At 43.5% G+C, this 23647-nt stretch overlaps 1 protein-coding gene across 1 annotated transcript; it reads left to right on the top strand.

The window, feature by feature from the left end:
• Positions 1-587: 587 nt before the first annotated feature.
• On the top strand, positions 588-13295 carry LOC115472521 (MICOS complex subunit MIC19-like). Its single transcript, XM_030206810.1, has 2 exons — positions 588-1175; positions 13244-13295. Exons 1-2 carry the CDS (start codon positions 619-621, stop codon positions 13293-13295), a joined length of 609 nt encoding a protein of 202 aa, XP_030062670.1. The 5' UTR covers positions 588-618.
• The last annotated feature ends 10352 nt before the right edge of the window (positions 13296-23647 follow it).

The raw sequence follows: 23647 nt of genomic DNA, 5'->3' as shown, positions 1-23647 counted from the left end.
CCTTTTGCCGGGCTAGGATAACACTGGTCAAACCATTTACCCATAAGCTTATGACTTTCTTGTGCATCCAGATGGGTTTCTTGTAAGAAACAAATGCCCGCATTTTTTTTCCTCAGGCAAATTATGTTTCTTTCTTTTAATGGGACTGGAGATTCCTTTTATGTTAAGGGAGAGTATTCGCAGTAGCATTAAGGAAACTATTGTAGGGTGTGACAAACCATGCTGTGTTAATCCATTCTAAAATGGCCGCTGATTAACGGGCTTAAGATCCGTTAGCTCCTGATCCCATCTCGGAGCTTGCCCGTTGTTTGGCAGTGAATTGGCCTGATTTTGATCGTGCCAGCTTCCTTGAGTACCGTGGAGATCTGGGGTTCATCTTGTCATCTGTTTCGGGAAGCAACTGGCCATCATCGCTCATCGCCGTTTCAGTACCGGCAGACGGCCTGTTTGCTTCGACGGTATGGTTGCGGGTGCCGGAGTTGCTGGGGCCAGGTCAGTGTGGGGTGCTCATTTGGGCCAGTGACTTTTGATCTCGGGCTTCCTTTTGTTCATCTGGGCCGCTGATTTCCTCATAAATTTCCAAAGAAATTTTAGACGCACAGTGTATGAGACGCAGACATGGGAGGGAGTGCCAGTACCCGGCGGGTCTCCTTTGAGGTACACGACAATGATAATATCACGGTGGAGAAGGACATCAGGTTGTCTGATAACGTAATTAACCATATGAAGGAGCCTAGTGCACCTGCTGCAAGACCACAGCCACCATCATCTGATTCTCCTGGCTTTACAGTGAATGAAGCAGAGCTGGAAAGGAAAATAGCTGAAGAACTAGCACTGGAGCAAGCTAGAAGGGAAACTGATACGCAGAACAGGTTAGAGCAAGATAAACGCTATACACGTGAAGGAATCAGTAGAATCCTAGAACGAGAGAAGAATGCAGCTCATGAGCTCCTTACTAGAGCCCTTCTTTGGGAAAAAAGAACTACTGAAGAGGTGCGCCTAAAAACAAAGTGCCTAGCTAAGCAAATAGAAGAGAAGGACCGAATCCTAAAAAAGCAGGCTGAGTACTACAAAGAGCAACTGGCTAATCTGGAAGAGAGAAGTGATCAGTTCTACAATCTCACTACAGAACAGTACCAGAAGGCTGCTAATGATGTGGAGAACAAGTTCAAGTTGTTGGCTGGTGACAGTGTGGTCTCTTTATGGAGGCTGTTGGTTTTATATGCTCCAAATGGGAGCTACATCGGACTGCCAGCTGCTCCAGAAAATTGTGTTATTGCTGGACTCGTTAGCCCCGCCAGCTTTGTTCACCTCCAGCTGCTGTCTTCTGCCTCCGGTGACCACCTCCACTTTCCAGGCTGCATGCTGCCTCTTCTACTCTTTGACTGTGTTCGCTGGGTCTCACTACAGTGCCTTGTTGGGAGCTGTTCAGCCACTCTGTTACAACTCAGCGTCTGGATTTCCACAGTCCATTTTAGACTCTTTTCCCTTCCCTTCTTCCTCTGTTCCTTCTACCCTCTCTACTGTCATTGTATTGTTTTATCAGTTCATTGTAAGCCGCTTTGAGGCCGCTTTCAGTGGTATTAAGTGGGGTATAAATGGTCTGCATAAATAAATAAATAAAATAAAAATGACAAACGAGGGTAAAACCCCTCATAAAGGCAGAGCAAAACCAAAGAAAAATAATGCAAGGTTTCAAAAAACAAAACTAGAATAAAAAAACTAACATGCTCCAGGTAGGAGAGACTGGAACAAAGAAAGGATAAACCATTAAGGGGCACATGAGTCCAGTATGGACTGCAAGGGGGACCAAAGCCAGCATAACTATAACTGTGGGTTACAAAACCATTCATAGAACAGCCAGGTGAGTGGAGCACTGCTGAGTGACATCAGGTTGTGGAACAGGATCTACTATCCAAAAGGTTTTGCAGATCAGCAGGGTCAGTATAGTGCTTAGTGCTATTCTGAAGAGTGAAACGCATGGTTGCTGGATATAGGAGACCATGAAAAATACTATTACAACGAATGGAAATTTAAGAATCAATCTCCCGTAATATTACCAACACAAACTGATTCCTTATTGAAATGCCTGTTAAAGCTCACAGAAATAATTCCCAAATTATTATACTACTACTACTACTATTTAGCATTTTGAAGGGAAAAGACCTCAGTGGCTCTTATGGTTCCAAAATAAGGAGCCCATGGAAGAACCTCACGTTCAAACCACCATCATTGGTCAAAAACCTTCTCTGTTTTTTTTATATATACTTCAATTTGTGTATACCAATATGTGACACTTTATATCTTATTCTTATTCATCTGTGAACATATCTGTGTACAATATAAATCCCAGTTGCACTTCAATTTGACTTAATTCAGCTTAATTTAAGACATGGACCTTATTAATATATCACATGTTATAAAACTATTGCTCTCAAGCTCAACGGAGCTGTCTGTTTCGCCTCTAATGGCTTCCTCAGGAGCGAACCCATCCACACTTTACAAGCGGACTAGTGAGCTCAATCACGCTGTATATATAAAACCTCGGCAGAGAACTGAGAACTATTCAGCTGCGTTTGGGGCATGGTAACCCCGGCAGTCACAGACTGTATTTGGCCTATCACCAGAGGCTTGCTTACAACTGAATGTACTAGACTGCAGAAGTTTCCTATCCTATATTTCAGATCCTGTGAAAGGAACAGGCCTGAGGATTCCTTGGAATAAAATACTTATTTTTTTGTTTCACCCTGTGTCTGTCTGTGTTACTTACTAGCCCACTCCCCAACCCTCTTTTGGGGTCTCACACTACATAATGATTGTTCTTAATGGTTTGCTTAAAGTTATTGTAACATAGGGTTAAGAAAAATAAATAAATTGGATAGCACAGGGGTGGATAGAAATTGTAAATTTGGGTCATTTTGGTGATAAGGTTGGGTTTAAATTTTAATGTTTAATCATTTCCCATTATAGTTTATGGGAAAAACAATAGTAAAATGGGGATTTACTTGTGCTGGTGAACATTCCACTGGTCAGCAAAGTAACTTGGAATTTTAAGAGGGGTTTCCTAGGAAACGGGGGTGGGGGTTGTGGCAGTTGAGAGGAGCCTGCTGCTTTGATGAGGAAGGTTGATGTCTGAATGGGCTCTGAGTGTGGGTGAAGAACTGTGAATAAATTGAGGGTAAAATAGGATTTTCAGAACTGAGGTGTGAGAGTGAGCAAGGTAAAAGGGTGATGATAAAGGAAAGTGCAGGAGGAGTCTGTTTGAGAAGAAGTAAAGGGAATTGAAGATTTACAGAGAATAAAAGCCAAAGGGGGATTGGATTGTTGGAGTGAGCAGAAGGGGGAAATTGAATAAGGCTGATTGTGAGTAGGGAGAAAAACATTCATTTTAAATTTGAAATGGAGTAAAATGGTTCATTAGGATATATGATATCCAATGTACCAAGAGAGAGTGAAATAGAATGTTCATTGCCTGAATGAGAAAAGAACCTAGAGTGGAGAGAGTGACCAGCAAAGCAGTGCAGCGCTACAGGTTAGGGTGTTTCAGTACAGCACAGGTGTTTAGAAGGGAGTTTTTATTTAATTTTATTTTAATTAGAAAAGCTGCCCACAGTATTTGAGACCTGTTTTAAGTCCCATTGAGGTTGCGGAGAACTGTTAGGAAGAGAAGGGTTTTGCTCCCAATTACTTTTGTTAAAGTGAAAGGTTTAGGAAGAAGACTTCAGAGGAGGAGAGGAAAACTGCTGAGATCCTGGAAACAGAAGATATGGGCCCCAACGCAAGAAAGTCATCGCCCCGCCTAAATTGACAAGCAGCTAAGTGACCGTGAAAAGAGTAATTCCTCAGCGACCCTCCAGACCGGTCAAGACGCTTGGGTTATGCACGCCTACCAGCAGAGGGAGACTGAGAACACAAAAACTGAACCAAGCATAAGCCAGCCGCCAACCCCCAAGCAGCCAGTAAATCTCAGTCTCCAGCAGAGGGTAGACGTGCAGCCTGAGCAGTCAGTCTGGTCTGGTAGGATTAGAGATTCTGATTTTAGTACCCTGTACTTAGAATTTGTGCTTCGGGGAAGCGGGTCCGGTGGGGCTCCCTGTTCCCCTAGGGGTTTGCACCCGTGTCCGGGTTTTGCCCCTGCTGTACCTTGTGTGAAGGCAGCCTGGTGCCTCGGCTCCTGTGCTACAGGAACCTTGAGAGCCTTAGCCCTTGTCAGTATATAGCAACTGGGCTGTTTGCTGTGTGTGTGAAGAAAAAAAAAAAAAAAAGAAACAGAAGTAAAAGGAGGATAGCAAGCAGCAGACAGTGCTGTTCTGCATCACAGCATTTTGTCGTTTCTCATTTTGGGGGCTGGCAAGGGTTTGAGTGTGGTGTGGAGGAAGGGAGTAGAGCTGGGGCGATTTTGGCGGTTTGTGTGTGTACCGCTTTAAGTTTTTAGCGATGTCGGCGGGAAAGGCAGCTCGTTGCCGTTCCTGCGCGCGTCGGGGGATTGAAACGCCCGGAGCTCCGTGCAAGTTTTGCGGTGAGCCTAAGCATGCTCTCTCTTCCCCTCCGGTTTTGTCTGCTGAGGTTTCGGGCGGCAGTAAGGGCCTCCCGGGGTCTGACTCAGGTTTTGGTGCGGTGGCGGCGGTCCCGATTTTGGCGGGAACCGCCGCCATCTTGGATTCGGCTCCTCTGGCGATCCCGGCCCAGCAGGTGGTGGAGGGCCCGGGACAGAATGTTGGGGGCTCTCCAGGGCCTTCAGGGGCTATGGGATTTCCACCGGAGTTTGTCTGGTCGATGTTTCAGGCCTGGCAGGCAGGTGCTTCTCAGCCGGATGTACAGAAGGGGGCAGCTCCTTTGGGGGTCAAGCGCCCAAGGCTAGACTATGTGGAGGACCCTGATTTTTTGTCTTTCCCTCCCTCGGAAGATGAGGGTAGTGGATTGGGTGATGAGTTCCCTTTAGACATTGATCCTGAAGAGGAGGGATCCTTCCCAGGGGAGGATGCCTCGGTGGTAAGGATTTTTCCTAGGGATGAGCTTCCGGAGCTCATTGATCAAGTGATGTCTACACTTAGGTTTGAGGCTCCTGAGCCGGTTGTAGTGGAGGTTAAGCAGATAGACCCTTTGGTTAAGGGCATTCGTAAGGCTTCTCGTTCTTTCCCTATGAATCAGGATCTGAGGGATATGATCTTACAGGAGTGGTCCTCTCCAGATTCAGCCTGTCGGGTGGTTAAAGCGATGGCGAGACTTTATCCTATTCCCCAAGAGGATAGGGATTCTTTTAAATCTCCTACAGTGGATGCGGTGGTGACGGCAGTCACCAAAGCTACTGCCATCCCGGTTGATGGGGGGACTGCCCTCAGAGACCCTCAGGATAGGAAGTTGGAGTCTTTTGTTCGGCGAAGTTTTGATCTCTCGGCCTTGTCTCTGCAAGCCGCTCTATGTGGAGGTCTAGTGGCTCGGGCGTGTTTCCGTTGGGCTGAAAAGCTTCTGGATGGTCCCGCGCTGGACAGGGCTTCCGTGGTGCAGGAGTTAGCCAAGTTGGAGATGGGATCTTCCTTTCTGGCAGATGCTAGTTATGATTTGTTGAGGGCTTCGGCGAAGAATATGGCTTTGGTGGTTGGAGCTCGTCGGGCCCTGTGGCTTCGTGGATGGACTGCGGATGCGGCTTCTAAATCCAAGTTGTGTTCGCTTCCCTTTAAAGGGTCCATGCTTTTTGGAGAAGAGTTGGATAAATTGGTGCGTGGTCTTGGGGAGGCTAAGATTCCGCGGTTGCCAGAATTGCGACCTAGAGGAGGGGGTCGCGGCATGTCAGGGCGGGCTCGTTTGAAGGATGCCCGGCGCTATAGGCCAGGTAGGTTTAGTGCGCCGTTTAGAGGCAGATATTTTCAGTGTACTCAGCCCTTTCGTGGGGGTCGTCGAGGAGGACGAGAGGTCTCGGGGGGGAGCTCTGTCCTCCAGTCGTGCTTCTCAATGAAGGTTTGCGGGTCCAGCCTCTGGTGCGAGTAGGTGCTCGGTTGAGTCAGTTTTATCAGAGGTGGGCCCATATCACGACAGACCAGTGGGTCCTTCGAAGTGGTGCGAGACGGGTACGCCTTGGAGTTCGAAGAGTTTCTGCCAGATTTCTTTGTAGCCTCCCCATGCCGCTCTCGGCTCAAGGCCGGGGCAATTCGGCAGACTCTCCGGCGGTTGATAGATTTAGGGGCTGTAGTTCCGGTGCCGGTTTCAGAGAGAGAGACCGGTTGTTATTCGATTTATTTTGTGGTTCCCAAAAAGGAGGATTCCTTCCGGCCTATTTTAGATCTAAAATGAGTCAACGGGGCGTTGAAGGTTCCCTCGTTTCGCATGGAAACGTTGCGGTCGGTCATAGTAGCCGTTCAGTCGGGAGAATTTCTCACTTCTCTGGATCTGACGGAAGCTTATCTGCATATTCCCATTCGGAAGGCGCATCACCGGTTTCTTCGCTTTGCGGTTCTAGGACATCACTTTCAGTTTTGTGCTCTGCCGTTCGGTCTGGCTACGGCGCCGCGTACTTTTTCCAAGGTTATGGTGGTAGTGGCGGCGGCTTTGCGGCAGCAAGGAGTATTGGTTCACCCATATCTCGACGATTGGCTGATTCGAGCCAAATCCTATCAGGAGAGTGTGGAAGCAACAGCGAAGGTAGTATCTGTTTTGGAGTCGCTCGGCTGGGTGGTGAACAGTGTCAAGAGTCATCTGGTTCCGTCTCAATCCCTAGAATATCTGGGGGTTCGTTTCGATACGGTGCGGGGCCTGGTGTTTCTGCCGCCCGTTCGGATTGCCAAGATTCAGGGGCTGATCCGTCAGTTTTCTGCCAAGCGGTCCCCGTCAGCTCACGGGTATCTTCAGATTTTGGGGCTGATGGCGGCATCGATAGAGGTGGTGCCATGGGCCAGAGCTCACATGAGGCAGTTGCAGTCAGCGCTGTTGGATCGTTGGTCTCCGCAGTCTCAGAGTTTGGAGGTCAGACTATTCTTGCCGGAGGCGGTGCGAACCAGTCTGCGGTGGTGGCTTCATACTCCGAATCTGGAGAGAGGGATGCCCTTGGATTCTCCGGATTGGATTGTGGTGACCACAGATGCCAGTCTGGCAGTCTGGGGAGCACATTATCTGGGTCAGGTGGCACAGGGTCTCTGGTCACCGGAGGAGGCCCTTTGGTCAATCAATCGGCTCGAGACTCGGGCGGTCCAGTTGGCGTTGCAGGCCCTGCAGTATCTTCTCGCCGGGAAGGCAGTTCGAGTTCTGTCCGACAATGCCACGGCGGTAGCTTACGTAAACCATCAGGGGGGCACAAAGAGTCGCGATGTAGCCGAGGAGACGGCAGAGTTGATGCAGTGGGCGGAGCTTCATCTGCAGAGTCTCTCCGCAGGTCATGTGGCCGGAGTGGACAATCTCCAGGCGGACTTTCTGAGCAGGCACACTCTGGATCCAGGAGAGTGGTCGCTGCATCGTCCGCTATTTCATCGGCTGGTGATGGAGTGGGGACTGCCGGTGGTAGATCTTATGGCAACAGCCAGCAATGCGCAAGTGCCCAGGTTCTTCTGTCGGAGGCGGGACCCTCGGTCCGAGGGGATCGATGCTCTGGTGCTTCCGTGGCCACCGCGTCAACTGTTGTACGTGTTCCCTCCTTGGCCTCTAGTGGGGCGCGTAGTTCAAAGAATAGAGCGATACGTCGGCACGGTGATCCTCGTGGCTCCGTATTGGCCACGTTGTCTGTGGTTCGGCGATCTAGTGCGGTTGGCGATCAAGGGTCCCCTGAGGTTGGACGGGTCGGTGGTGTTGTTGCAGGGCCCTATCGTAATGCCCGACCCGGTTCCATTCTCGCTTACGGCCTGGCTCTTGAAAGGGACAGGTTGAAGAAGAAAGGGTTTTCAGCTAGAGTAATTGAGACTATGTTGCAGTCTCGTAAACAGTCCACGTCCTTTGCTTATGTGCGGGTGTGGCGGATTTTTGAGAACTGGTGTAGGGATCGTTCTTATTCTCCTTGGAACTCTTCTCTTCCGCAGGTGTTAGAGTTTTTGCAGGATGGGGTGGACAGAGGTCTAGCTCTTTCTTCTTTGAAGGTGTAGATTGCGGCCTTGGCTTGTTTCCGGGGTAGGATCCGGGGGGTTTCCTTGGCATCTGCTCCCGATGTGGTTCGGTTTTTGCGAGCGGTGAAGTTGATCCGTCCTCCTCTTCGTCCGGTGGTTCCGCCGTGGGATTTGAACTTGGTCTTGGAGGTTTTGGTGGGACCGCCCTTTGAGCCTTTGGTTACAAGTACTTGAAAGGATTTGACTTTGAAGACAGTGTTCTTAGTGGCTATTACGTCGGCTCGGCGAGTTTCGGAGTTGCAGGCTTTGTCTTGTCGGGCGCCCTTTCTGACCTTTTCTAAGGAGAAGGTGTCTTTGAGGCCGGTCCCGTCTTTTTTGCCTAAGGTGGTCTCTTCCTTTCATGTGAATCAGGACATTTCTTTACCGGTTCTGGGAGATAGGTTCGGAGATTCTTCTCAGCGCCGTTTGGCTAAGCTGGATGTCCGTCGAGTTTTGCGGTCTTATTTAGTCAGGACGCGAGAGTTTCGGTCTTTGGATAGATTGTTTGTGTTGTATGGAGGACCTAAGAAGGGAGCTGCGGCTTCTAAGGTAACAATTTCCAGATGGTTGAAAGAAGCAGTTTCTTCTGCGTATTTGCTCAAGGGACGTAGGGTGCCAGAGGTACTAAAGGCACACTCGACCAGGGGAGTAGCTTCTTCCTGGGCAGAGAGTGGTTTAGTGCCGCCGCAGGATATTTGCAGGGCGGCGGTCTGGTCCTCGCTGCATTCATTTGTGAAGCATTATAGAATTGATGTGCAGGCCAGGCAGGATGCCAGTTTTGGGGAGGCAGTGTTGACTTCTGGGGTGCAAAGTTCCCGCCCTTAGATGTTTACTGCTTTGGTACTTCCCAAGCGTCTTGACCGGTCTGGAGGGTCGCTGAGGAAGGTGAAATTAGATCTTACCTGCTAATTTTCTTTCCTCTAGACCCTCCAGACCGGTCAAGAACCCTCCCGCTGTGTATATTTCTGGTGCTTTGTCCTAGTGTGCTTGAGAGATGATTGATATGGACATTTCTATGTTGCTATTGCTGATAGGACTCTAAATTGGGAGCTTTGGGTTTCTGAAGTTCCGTTGTTTTCCTCTGGGTTTCAGAGAAGGACCGCAACGCTGTGGTGTTCGGTTATTTGAAGCACGTTACCAAGAATTGTTTCTGAGTACAGGGTTCTTTGACCTTTCGGGGTTATAGTTTAGGTTTTTTATTGGTTGCGTTTTGCTTTGTTAAGGATTTACTGGCTGCTTGGGGGTTGGCGGCTGGCTTATGCTTGGTTCAGTTTTTGTGTTCTCAGTCTCCCTCTGCTGGTAGGCGTGCATAACCCAAGCGTCTTGACCGGTCTGGAGGGTCTAGAGGAAAGAAAATTAGCAGGTAAGATCTAATTTCACCTTTTAAATAAATTTGAGAATTTAAAAGAAAAACATTTACATACTTACCCGTTAATTCCTGTTCTGGAAGGAACCTGGAGAGAAAGATTAAAACACAAAGCATCAAATTCTAATGTTAACCAAATGGAAATACATTAGACAAGGTTAAATGGTTAATTTAGAGAAATAGAGATATAAGAATATACTTATCTGATATTTTTTTGTTTTGTTTAAAAATGATTTAATCTGTGTTGAAAACAAAGAAATCAAAAGTTAACTGAGTCTTATCCTATTTAGATGAACACATTGTAACATCTCAATAGAAAGTGCATCAGAAATTTACAAGGGTGGCACTTCTTCTGATTACCTAGTAGTTAAATAAACCAATTTTTGCATCAGAAATTGGAGTTTGCTTCTTTCTAATCAGCCAAAATCCAAAATTTAGTTTCTTTTCCTCCCATCCCCGAGACAGGGGTGGGACGAGGTTAGTATACTGTAACCTGACTTCCTCTGCTCTGGAGTGGGTGATCACTCCTTTGGCACGACTACAGGTAAAGGGAGGTCTGTGTCACCTATTAGCTGAAGACCAAGCTCTTCAGAGCAGGGGGAGGGGTTTACATTATGTTTTGAAGTGTATGGAGTGGAACTATGAAGGGGCCAGGGCCGGTGCAACACAGTAAGCACGGTAAGCATGCCATGTGCAGTAACAAATTTTCCTCCCATGCACTTTATGAAGTGATCACTTGGCACGTTAGGACCAAAAACAGTCCCCTCGTTCTTGGATAAGAACGATCTGCTGCCTGAGGCAAGGGGTGAGATGGTGTCTCCAGACCCTCTCTGATATTTCACCCAGTGCCCTGCCCCATGTGATCTACTCCCATGCCCTGCCTACATGCTCCTATATCCTCCTCCTTAAGGCACCAGGAATGTGGGACTGGCTTCTCCTCATAACTAGAATCAGGGAGTGAGAGGGCAACAAAGCTAATATAATTATTGGAAAAGGAATGGAGAACAAAACTGAAAATATTTTAATGCCTCTGTATCGCTCCATGGTACAACCAAATATTCCCCCCTGTTTACTAAACTGCCCTAGCAGCTGGTGGTGCTCTAATGCCACCACAGCCCAGTCACTTTGAATAACAGAATTAGAAAAGGTACAAAGAAGGGCAACATAAAAGAGAGAGGGGACAGGATGACTTCCCTATGAGAAAGGCTAAAGAGGCTAGAGATCTTATATGTTATTCATTTTAGATTTGTTTATATTCGTGATGTCATCTGTTTTTTTTTTCTCTGTTTGCCCTTCAATGTGGCTTAGCAAACAACAGGACAAAAGATTGTCCTTCAAAGAATGGAAAAAGGACCCAAATGAAGAAAGTAAGAAGTAACATAAGCACTGGCAAGTCAGATGCAAAGCATTAATAAAGAAGACTAAAAGAGAATATAAAGAGAAACTTGCCGCAGAGGCTAAAACTCACAGTAACAACTTTTTCAGGTACATCAGAAGCAGAAAGCCCGTGAGGGAATCCATGGGACCATTAGATCATGAAGGAGCAAAAGGGGCACTCAAGGAGGACAAGGCCATAGCGGAGAAACTGAATGAATGATTTGCTTCTGTCTTTACGGAACAAGATGTAAGAGATCTGCCTGTAGCGGAAATGGTTTTCAAGGGTGATGATGCGGGGGAACTGAAAGAAATCTCAGTGAACCTGGAAGATGTACCAGAGAAAAACTGACAAATTAAAGAGTAGTAAATTACCTGGACCAGATGGCATACATCCAAGGGTGCTCAAAGAACTTAAGCATGAAATTGCTGATCTGCTGTTAGTAATATGTAACTTATTGTTAAAATCGTCCATAGTACCTGAAGATTGGAGGGTAGCCAATGTGATACTGATTTTTAAAAAGGGTTCCAGGGGTGATCCAGGAAACTAAAGACCAGTAAGCCTGACATCGGTGCCGGGCAAAATAGTGGAAACTGTTATAAAGAATAAAATTACAGATCACGTAGACAAACATGGTTTAATAGGTCTTGCATCACCAATTTGCTTCATTTCTTTGAAAGCGAGAATAGACATGTGGCTAAAGGTGAGCTGGTTGATGTGTATCTAGATTTTCAGTAAGCTTTTGATAAAGTTCCTCATGAGAGATTCCTGAGAAAATTAAAAGAGTCATGGGATAGGAGACAATGTTCTGGTGTGAATTAGGAATTGGTTATTGGACACAAAACAGGGTAAAATGGTCATTTCTCTCAGTGGAGGAGGGTGAACAGTGGAGTGCCAAAGGGATCTGCACAGGGACTGGTGGTATTTAACATATTTATAAACGATATGGAAATCGGAATGATGAGTGAGGTGATTAAATCTGCAGATGATACAAAACTATTCAAGGTTGTTAAAACACATGCGGACTGGGAAATATTGCAGGAAGACCTTAGGAAATTGGAAGAATGGGCATTCAAATGGCAGATGAAATTTAATGTGGACAAATGCAAGGTGATGCACATTGGAAAGAATAATCTGCATCATAGTTACCTGATGCTAGATTCCAATACATTCCACCTTGGGGGTAGCTTTCAAGAAAAAGATCTGGGTGTCGTTGTAGATAATACACTGAAATCTTCTGCTCAGTGTGCAGCAGCAACCAAAAAAGCAAACAGGATGTTAGGAATTATTAGGAAAGGGATGGTGCATAAGTCAGAAAATACTATAATGCCTTTGTATCGTTCCATGGTGCGTCTGCACCTTGAGTATTGTGTTCAGTTCTGGTCACTGTATCTCAAAACAGAATTAGAAAAGGTTCAAAGAAGAGCGACCAAAAGGATAAAGAGGATGGAACTCCTCTCGTATGAGGGAAAGGGAAATGGGGAAAGGCTAAAGAAGTTAGGGCTCTTCAGCTTGGAAAAGAGATCGATGAGGGGAGATATGATCGAGGTCTACAAAACCCTGAGAGGTGTAGAACGAGTAGAAGTAAATCGATTTTTTTTTACTCGTTCCAAAAGTACAAAGACTAGGGGACACTCGAGGAAGTTACATGGAAATAGCTTTAAAACAAATAGGAGGAAATATTTTTTCACTCAATGAATAGTTAGCTCTGGAACTCTTTGACGGAGGATGTGGTAACAGCGGTTAGTGTATCTGGGTTTAAAAACGGTTTGGACAAATTCCTGGAGGAAAAGTCCATAGTCTGCTATTGAGACAGACATGGGAAGCAACTGCTTGCCCTGGGATTTGTAGTATGGAGTGTTGCCACGATTTCTGCCAAGTACTTGTGACCTGGCTTGGCCAGTTTGGAAAACAGGATCCTGGGCTAGATGGACCATTGGTCTGACCCAGTATGGCTACTCTTATGTTCTAAGCTGCTAGATGTCATCTGTACAAGTCCAGAAAATCATAAGAAAGAACTGGCACATCCTAGAAGGCCACAAATGTTTCAAAAATATAAACTTAGTAGTAGCCTACTCAAGAGGCAGCTTTACGAGATTCAGTCTCGGGTCCCCTTGCTGATTTATACTCCGACCACAGATATGTGGAAGATACAGTGTCTGTCCACATTCACCTGAAATCTCCACCTTCATTCATCCTCAATTAGGCAAAGTTTACACTCTCAAACACTCCTCTAATTGCCACACAGCACAAGTTAGTTATGTCATCATGTGCCCATATGATCTACTGTATGTAGGGAACTAAAAGACCTATTAAAACATGCATAATAGAACACAGAAGCTGTATAAGCTGTAACATCACCACTGCACCGCTAGTAGAATATTGCTATGTACAGAATCACAGAATCACAGAATATTGCTACGTACAGAATTCGAGATCTGAAGTTTTCTGTGTTCAAGGTTCTGTATTCATCTTGGAGAGGCGGTGACCATGAAAAGCGCCTCCTGCAAGAAGAACAAAGAACCATTTTTTTTCATAAGAATACTAGCACCACAAGGTCTTAATTCAGAAATTGATTATAGACCCTTTCTTTAATTTGTCTACTTTCTGTGCATACACCATTACTGTCCTATTTGATTATCTTTTATTTTATATACCTTTTTAAATATATTTTTGTATACATTTTTACATAGCCCTTTCTTAACCGCTTTTTCCTCTTAACCATTTTTTATAACCGCCTTTATTTATATAACCGTTTATTTTTTAAATGGGTATGTTTATAACAGGTTATTCTAAGTAGCAATAGAAGCATTGCTGTTCCGTTTGTTGGGATCTCATTATTGTTTATGATCTCATTGTTATTCATGACCGTATACATTATTAATTTTAGACTTTTTTATATTCATGATGTCATCTGTTTTTTCCCTGTTTCAATTCAATTCATTTCAAATTAGGTCTTATATATCGCTAAAATCCCCTTTCCAGGGTTCAGTGCGGTTTACAAAATTAGGTCATAGTAGTTAGTACATTGTATGAGGAAAGCAGCCAATAGAACATGAGAGGAGACAGAGACATAGTCTGGAGGTAATAATAAGCAGTCCTAAAGGTTTTATGAGTACAGTGTGGTGAATAGATGTTTGTCCTTCAATGTGGCTGTGCTTGCAGAGCTGTTTTGTGAGAGATTGTACATAGGTAAGTACACTTACTTAAAGTTTTTTTTGTTAACTGTGGGCTTCTTTTACAAGGCTGCGCTAGCAATTCCAGTGCAGTAAATGAGACGAAGCCCATTCATTTCCTATGGGCTTCCTCTCATTTGCCATGTGGGAATCACTAGCGCAGCTGTGTAAAAGAAGTGCTTTGTTTCTATGGTTGCAACTCCCAAGCACTATTGTTTCTTTTAACTTCTTTTATGTCTTTTAGCAGTGTGGGTCCATTATTTTTGGCGCCTTTTTGTTTTTGACTGATGGCTAACACATAACTTTTATTTTTTCTGACTAGGCTTTTATTTCACCGGATTATGTTAACTGGTTTTTCATAACTGGTTATCTTAACTGGTTTGCAGCTTCATCTTTTAGACAGTTTTTATTTTACCATTTTTATATTTATTTGTTTTATTTATTTATTTATTCAATGCACCATGTTCAAACATCACTATCTGACCATAGAGGTAGGAGCAGCCTTTTTTTTAGTATATGCTTACATAAGACTTATATAAGAATAACCATGCTGGGGCAGACCAACGATCCATCTAGTCCAGTAACTTGCTTCCAGCAGTGGCTAATCCAGGCCAAAAGTACCTGGCAAAATCCTATGCTACCAATCCCAGGAATAAATAGAGCTTTTCCCATGTCTATCTTAATAGCATACTATGGACGTTTCCTCCAGGAACCTGTCCAAGCCTTTTTTAAAACCAGATATGTTAATCACTGTTACCACATCCTCCGGCGATGAGTTCTAGAGCTTAACTATTTGCTGAATGAAAAAATATTTCCTCCTATTCGTTTTAAAAATAATACCATGTAACCTATTGAATGTTCCTAAGTCTTTTGTTGAATAAAAGCATGAAAGAAGGGGAGTGGAAAGCTCCATGATTACAACAAGCTGTTTTAACACTAAACTAAATCTCCTGAGGCATGAGAAAAGGGCATTAAAACATCGGCCAAAGGCACGGCTCCAGAAAGTCTGTGGGATAAGGGAAAACAGATGTAGCATGTTCTGCACATGAGTAACAGTTTGTGGTATTCAGAGACTTGCACATGGATGTTGTATAGTCAGATGCCAAAGAAAAATGCTATATAAGACCAATGAGAGATCTGAGCAGTAAGCATTTTGACTCTTTTGCCTTAAGCATTCTGTATATAGCATTCTGATTTCTCTTGTACATTGCTTATTTATATTGCTTATAAAAGAAATGCTTCCTGAATACCCAATTAATGGTATTCAGTTTGTAAACTAAAAAAGTGAATAAACTTTTTATATTAAATAGGAAATTCGTCTGGCCTTTTCTACAAAAGTGGCGACCGCGGCAGGACAGAAGATTTATGCCACACACGGAAAAGAGAAGGCGAGACAAATGACAAATTAAGTGTTTGTTGTTAATGAAAGTTTTTTACAGGATTTTGAGAGCAAGCGTTGTTTTAAGCCTGATTTCTGTGTACCACTGATTTGGGAGTGATCAACCTACTGAAGTGGACATACGGGTGACGACTCCTGGGCTTGCTAAAGAGAATAAGAAGACACGTGAGTAAGCTTACATTGTGGACTTATTAGTAGTATATTTGTTTAGCTTTGTAGTTTTCTTTTTTGTATATTTTCTTTGTTTAGGTGCATTAGTATATTTTTGTAGGTTGTGGCTATATAGGAGAAATTGTAATAGTCAGAATAAAATGGAAGGGAAAGGGGCAGATAAGAAAGAAAAAACCCCTGTATATACTTTGTATTTAGATTTAGATAGTTCAAAAAAATGCACCCCTTTGCAGCACGTCATAGAATTATTCCCGTTAGAAAAAAACCAGATTGAAACAACACATGAGAAATGGGTCAAATATGATGCAAAGGATTCTTTTTTGAGCTGGTCTCAGTATGGATCGTTTGAAAAAATACAGCAAGAACAGGAAAAGCAGCCTGTGGTTCAGCCTGAAGGTTATGTCATCTGGTTTTGATTTCTCGGGTGTACAGGTTAGAAAGGTCAGGAAGAACTGAAATTTGTTTTGTTCCTTTTAAAAGATTGTTTTAGATTAGATTTAAATAAGTTCTTTGTCTTATAGGGAATTCTGATCTCTGTTTATTTTAAAATATGTGTTATTCTGTTTAATTAATAAGTTCTAGTTCTCTATGTGGAATGTCTTTGCAATTTAACTTTGTTTGACCCTTTTTTAAGTGAGATTCCTGCAGTGTTAAGAGATCATCTGGTTTGAATTAGTCACAGTCCTAGCTAGTTTTGTGTGTAGGGTTAATAGGGGAAAGAGGTGATTTAAAATCTCTAATAACCTCTGAACAATATGATTTGTCAACATAATTTGAGGCTGAGGGACGGCTACGGGTTAGTCCCGAGACCTCAACAAAAACCAAAGGTAATCCTGTTCAAATTGACACCCAGACCGTCAAAGGCAATTTTTAGGGAAACCCATGTAGCTGCAGAGCTTGTGAGAATGGATAAAATCAAATGTGGGGAGTTACTAAAAACCTGTTGGAAGTTAAACATCTCCCCTTCCCCCGTGACAAGGGAGGACCTACATCACTTGAGGATGTACAGAATTTGACAAAAGCAGGAACTCAATTGACTATTGGGGATTTTAAAGCTTTATGTGCAGCATCGGGTATCAGTATTTCTCAAAGTTGGGCAGCTATGATTAATCAAAATAATGAAGTAAATACACCAGTAGCTTTTTTATCAGGCTCTTTTAATCATGTGGAAAAGGGAATGAAAGAAATACCAAAGTTATTGACAGCTATTGTGGCAGCAGTAGGCAAATGGAGAGCACAAATGCCTTTTGTGCCTATTGTAATTCATACCAACCACACGATTAAAACGCTGTTGAGCCCTAGCCAGACGGCATTGACAGCCACTAGATTTGGAAAATATCAAGCAGTACTTTTAGGACAAGATATAAGAATAATACCATTAACTAAAGAACAAAGAAATAAGATAGATCTGCTTTTTCCTGTCGATCAAGAGGGTGAGATCGATACTATAGAAATCCCTACATTTCACTGTCTTACTTTTGAACCCTTATCTGATGGGTTAATATGGTTTACAGATGGAGCTTGTGAAAGGACTGTTGCAGGCTTTGCCTGCGTGCAAGTGGATGAGAATCTAAGAAAGATAATGCAAGTACAATATAAAACTCCTCCTGACCATACTGCACAGCATGCTGAACTTTTGGCCGTTATTACGGCCTTACAACACACTGATATGACTCAAAATGTCACTAAATATACTGATAGTGGTTACGTTGCAAGTTCACTACAGTATCATATATTAAAATGGCAGCGTAGGGGGATGATAACCAGTGCAGGTAAAAATCTACAACATTACACATATTGGAAATTGCTGTTTGAAATTTTGGCAAGAAGGGAACGTGAAGGTAGAAAAACTGCAGTTGTGTGGACCCCGGCCCACACTGAAAGGCCAACCTTTGAGGCACAAGGTAATGCAATGGCTGATGCAGCAGCAACGGAGGTGGTTAAGCAAAGTGAAAAGATTTTGTATAATACTAGACAGACACAGGAAGGGCCACTTACGAATGTAGATAAGATTGAAATGTGGCAGCCAGAGGGACAGGAAAGTGAAAAATGGTTGAAGAGAGGATGTATGAAATTGGGAAGTGAATGGTTTAATGCAGAAGAAGGATTACCTTGTATGCCAATGAGTCAGGTGATTAAGGTATTAACTGGGTGGCATGCAACCATGCATTGGAACAGAGAAACAATGAAGCAACAATTTGAGCAAAGATTTTGGACTTTAAAAATTGATAACCTGATTCAACAGGTTGTGCAGAATTGCATGGTATGTAATATTAACATACCTAAAAGAGGTCCTAAAATATCGCCTGGGACACTTCCAATACCAGAAGGCCCAGCAAAAGAATGGTATATTGATTTCACTGATATGATTGTTCCAGTGCAGGGAAAAAGATATTTGTTAGTTTGGGTGGATGCTTTTTCAAGGTGGATAGAAGCATTTCCATGTAAAAGGGAGACAGCACATGAGGTGGTACAATGCCTGGTAACTCATATTATGCCAAGACATGGGTGTCCGTCTAGAATAATTTCTGATAATGGGACACATTTTAATAACAGTGTTTTGAAAGAAATGGAAACGATTATGGGTTTAACACACAGGAAAGTATCAGTGTATCGCCCCACCTCCAATGGTTTGGTAGAGCGCTACAATGGTATTTTAAAAACAAAATTGAGAGTTTTACTAAAATCTCTCAATAAAGAAATGGTGGGAAAATTATATACATGGCTTGATGTATTGCCATTAGCATTAATGACAATAAGGGCCCAACCTAATGGGCGTACTAAATTGACCCCATTCCAAATTCAGACAGGACGTCATTTCTTCCCGATGCAGACAGCAAGTACTGATAGCACAGCTCAGTACTGGCAAAAGCTACAACCAATGTTGAACCTGATGAGTGATATGATCCGAACAAATGTAGCATCACAGGCAGGGACTACTAATGATGTTTGTGCTTTTAAAGTAGGTGATCTAGTACTACGAAAGAACTTTACACATAAAACGTGGAAGGATCCTGTGTATGTAGGACCTTTTGCTATCACGGCCCTTACTCAGACCGCTGCCCGTCTGGAAGGTCATACTTCTTGGATACACTTATCAGATATTCGACGAACTAATAATATTGAAATGGACAAAGAATAAACAAACATCATGTCCCTAAACATGATGGTATTGGGATGTTGTTGTTTTGTTGTTGTTTGTTAATGGACAATGAACACATATGAGAATAGACTTGTTACAGCGGCCAAGATGTTGAATTTGACTGATTGTATCATATGTGCCCACTGACTGACATCATCCTTGTCTTTACCAGCTATGATATATGGGACTACAATGATAAAATCATGTCTGTTATCCCAATAATACCTGTGTAAGGGATGATGGAAACTTCATTGGACAAATGAGACTATTTATAAGCAAACCTTGCTTATGGACAAGTACCCACAGACATCATTTTGGTGTCTGATTAATAGTATGACAACTGGAAACATTCCCCTGATAAAGTGCAATTACACGCACAATGTTGTAACAGGTAATTGGTCTATAGGAAGAAGTACAGTGATTGTAAATGTCACAGCCACCAGAGAAAAGTGTGGCAATAAAACAAGCTGCAATAAGACTTTAACTCAATGATATGTAACAACTGATTCAATGAATGTTGATACTTTGGAATATGCTTTTAATTTGTTTTAATGCCACATCAGCTAATGAAAAGTAAGAATGAATGACAGTGTATTCCCCTTTGATGAAGCTCACTGTCCTATAAATTATATACCTCAAGAGATATAAATTTTGTACCCTAGTACAATTGAATCTGTTTAATGCTGTGTAACATGTGTATTAGCATGTTTGCAAAGATGTGCCAGGATGCTTTTAAAATGACAATGGTAACTGAAATCAAGAATAAATAGAACTTTAATATGTCAGCCAAAAATATTGAAAAAGCGTGCAGAAACTGAATGCCACAAACATGGGGGAGGAGATTTAGAAGGGAGGTAAGGAAACAGACTGGAGCTGAAACAGATGTTTGAGTCCTGGAATACCAGGCCTCAAAGGGAGGATGTTGAATAAAAGCATGAAAGAAGGGGAGTGGAAAGCTCCATGATTACAACAAGCTGTTTTAACACTAAACTAAATCTCCTGAGGCATGAGAAAAGGGCATTAAAACATCGGCCAAAGGCACGGCTCCAGAAAGTCTGTGGGATAAGGGAAAACAGATGTAGCATGTTCTGCACATGAGTAACAGTTTGTGGTATTCAGAGACTTGCACAGGGATGTTGTATAGTCAGATGCCAAAGAAAAATGCTATATAAGACCAATGAGAGATCTGAGCAGTAAGCATTTTGACTCTTTTGCCTTAAGCATTCTGTATATAGCATTCTGATTTCTCTTGTACATTGCTTGTTTATATTGCTTATAAAAGAAATGCTTCCTGAATACCCAATTAATGGTATTCAGTTTGTAAACTAAAAAAGTGAATAAACTTTTTATATTAAATAGGAAATTCGTCTGGCCTTTTCTACACTTTGTACTTTTAGAAACAATCGATTCAAGTTTACCCATTCTACACCACTCAAGATTTTATTGATCCCCATCATATCTCCCCTCAGCTGTCTCTTTTCCAAGCTGTGTTCTGTCCTCTGACAGCCTTGCACTAGTTTATAATGTGACCCTAAAATGTGTTTAATGCCTTTACTGACATTCTCACTTCTAAGGATCTTCATCGCTGCAGTTCCCACTGCAAAGATACATGAGCAATGCATTGTTTGCAATGTAGTTCACAGGCAATGCAGCCACACTGGCCTGTTTGTACAAGAACTATTACCATTGGTTTGTGCTGCTGCCCAGACCTCCTCTCTTTCTTAGCCAAGCTTGGCTCCTTTGTCTACCTGCTATCATTTCCTGGTCATTCTTACTATCACTGACCTGAGAGGTCAGCCAGATACGACCTTTCCCTCCAATCAAGGGCTGTCCTCTAGAACCACCCTTGCCACCTGGTAGCAGGCTCTGTCCCCATTGGTCTTTACCTCCTTCTGCTCCGTGGGCTTGTGCAAGCCCTTCTTGGTCCCTCCCTCTCTCTCTCCATGAGGCATTCTCCATTTTGCTTCAGACAGCACTTGTCCTGCTAAAACTCCCTGGAACGAACTTGGTTTTTACCTTGAATATATCTTCCTGATGAGATATTGCACTCTCCAGTCACCCAGCTCTGAGCTACTTCTGCCTGTTTAAGTATTCTCTCACCTCTGCAATAAAGCTGCTTCCCTTCAGATTTCTACCTCCAACCACTGATACAGCTCTTAGAATTACAGAGTCTCTGTGCCCTGGGGCAACACTTCTGAACATCTGACTGTGAGTAAATTATTTGTATTTATTCAATAAAGGAAACTTCAGAATAGAAAGAGACTTCAGGTGTGTTCTGGTGTGCCAAGGCTATACTTCAGGATATTGAGACTTTACAGTTAACAAGTCTTAAGAGGCATGACAGTAAAAAACCAAAGTAAAAACTAAATAGCTATTGAAGGAAATGAAGAAAGTTTCAGCAGGACAAGCGTGCCTTTAAAAGAGCCATCTGAACTGCATTTAAAGAAAACAGCAGAAGAGTTAAGTTTGTGAAGAGGCAGATTTGTGTGAGTTAATCAAACCAGGGAGGAAAGTGACTCAATTAACTCTGCTTGTATTATTCTGGATGTTAACTGATCTGCATTCAAGTGAACTTGTAGCTAAGAAAGGCAAGGTTTGGGACTGTTTTAAATGCATTTATCAGAAGTTAAGCTTATGAAAAAAACAGAAGATCTTGTGGAAGTTTTAAATCAGAACCTTTGAAAGACTGTGCTAGCCAGCAGTAGCCACATTCCTAAGAGCGATTAAGTCAAGTATCTTCCTATTGTCTTTTAAGTACCTTTCCCTGCTCAAGAGCAACCCCTCCCATCTGGCTCATCAGTAATCAAAGGCAGCCAGAGAATTCAGAAGGAGAAACTGTTTATGTATTGGCCAATCTATGAACATTTTAACCTTTAAGCAAGCATAAGAAAGATTAAGAGATGAAATTAGTTTAAAAGTGACTGTTGCAGAATTGATCAGAAACTTTGAAACGGGACATCAGAGTGAGACAGAATCTTCCAACTTGAGTTCTTTGTGTTGCATTTGGTCACATCTCAGTGCTAATTACCTTGAAGATGCTCTGAAGTTCCCCCTCCCTTTTTCTTCCAGCCAAAGTCAGAAATCTGAGCCCTGAAGACCCTCTGGGCAAAGAGGGTGGAAAACAATTAGTTGCTAAGAGACTGATTGAGGGAGGATGCTGATTCAGAGCTACTCCCCCTCCCCTCCCATCTCCTCTGCTCATCATCTTAGCACTGAAACCTGATCCAGTACTGATTTCAACAGCTTGAAAGGCAGACTCGCTTCTTAAGTCAGTGAAGAGAGGGAAGCCACTGCAAGCAAGCAAGTTCCAGCACAGCTTTCATATAGAGTAGCCTCTACACCTCTAGCCTCCTCTTATACAAGAGCTGACTCTTCACCTAATCAAGACATATAAACAAGCACAGGAAGGCAGATTTTAATGCCACACAGACTGTACCAGATGAAGTGTCCCCTGCACCAGATACGCAGGAACAGCCAGAGGGAAATGCAGATACAGTAGACACCCCCTTCCAATCCCAGCAAGGGGTCAAGAATAGAAGAACTCGCAAGTTAACCCAGGAATTCCTGGAAATTTATCAAGCAAAACAGGAAAGGGAATTGTGACTTGATATACTGTCTTTCTGTGGTATTTTACAACTACATTCAAAGCGGTTTACATATATACAGGTACTTATTTTGTACCTGGGGCAATGGAGGGTTAAGTGACTTGCCCACAGTCACAAGGAGCTGCAGTGGGAATCAAACCCAGTTCTCCAGGATCAAAGTCCGCTGCACTAACCACTAGGTTACTCCTCTACTCAAGGTATAGTGAGTACCTAAACAAGCTCTGGGGAGAGGTGGAGGAAAACATGCTTAATGCTTCAAAGGCAGAGGTAGACAATGACGCCCGTCTGTCATCAATAGAGACCAGCTATGCACGCTATCAGCAAAAGACAGAAGAGTATTGCCAGTTCTTAGATGAGACAAATACAGATCAGAGTCTTTTGAGACAGGCATTCCAAGAAGCCACAGACCAGAAGCGTAGTGCGGAAGTAGCCAAGGCTGTAGAGAAAACAGCGAATGCAACTGTAAATCCACAAGACAGAAGAGTGAGAACACAGGGAGATATTAAGCATTCATCCAAAAGCTCAAGATCCTCCAGGTCACGTGCGACAAACTGCTCCAGCCAATTGACAGCAAGTTTGGCGGCCCGTCAGGCGTGGGCTATGGCAGAGATGGACAAATCTCGCTGTCGCCACATTGAACAAGAAACCGCCCTGAAGCTAAAACGGGTTGCGCTAGAGGCTGAAGAAGCATGCAAAAGGGTTGAGGATGCACGCAGGAGGGCTGAGATGGAAGCTGAAGCCACCTGTAAAAGGACCAAGATGGAGGCTGAAGCCACACGTAAAAAGGCTGAGCTGGACATTATGTTAGATGTGCTCCAGCAAGACAAAGAAATAGCGGCACTTCAGGCAAAGGCCAAGGTCTTCGAAGCTGCTGTGAGTCAGAATGATGGAAAGAACTGACTTAGCCACTTCGCCTCCGAAGACTACACTCTATGAACCAAAACTTATGCGATGGCAAACACCCCATCACCTACTAGCACATTGAAGCAGTCTGAGTCAGAAGAGCCCTTATATCCTGAGGAATCTGATCTATTTTCATCAGAATCTAAGTTACCTGAGATAAGCAAGCCTAAGGTAAAGCGCGCCACGGAAGCAGGCCCATACGACAGTGATCCACACGCATCTACGCACACGGATGCACTACCACTGGCACTTGCTCCAGAAAAATGCGCTAACAGGTACACCTCAGATCAGCCACAGTGTCTGAGCCTCCACACAGGGTGGGGGCAAGAGAGACCCGAGCAAGAACACTCCTCTAAACCAGAATCTAATTCACCTGAAACGCGCAAGCCCAAGGCAAAGCGCGCCATGGAGGCAGGCCGTATGACAATGATCCACACGTATGTA

The sequence above is a fragment of the Microcaecilia unicolor genome, chromosome 6 (assembly GCF_901765095.1).
Source record: "Microcaecilia unicolor chromosome 6, aMicUni1.1, whole genome shotgun sequence".
Classification (NCBI taxonomy): Eukaryota; Metazoa; Chordata; class Amphibia; order Gymnophiona; family Siphonopidae; genus Microcaecilia; species Microcaecilia unicolor.
Note: the sequence above shows the minus strand (reverse complement) of the source record. Positions and strands in the feature narration are given on the sequence as shown.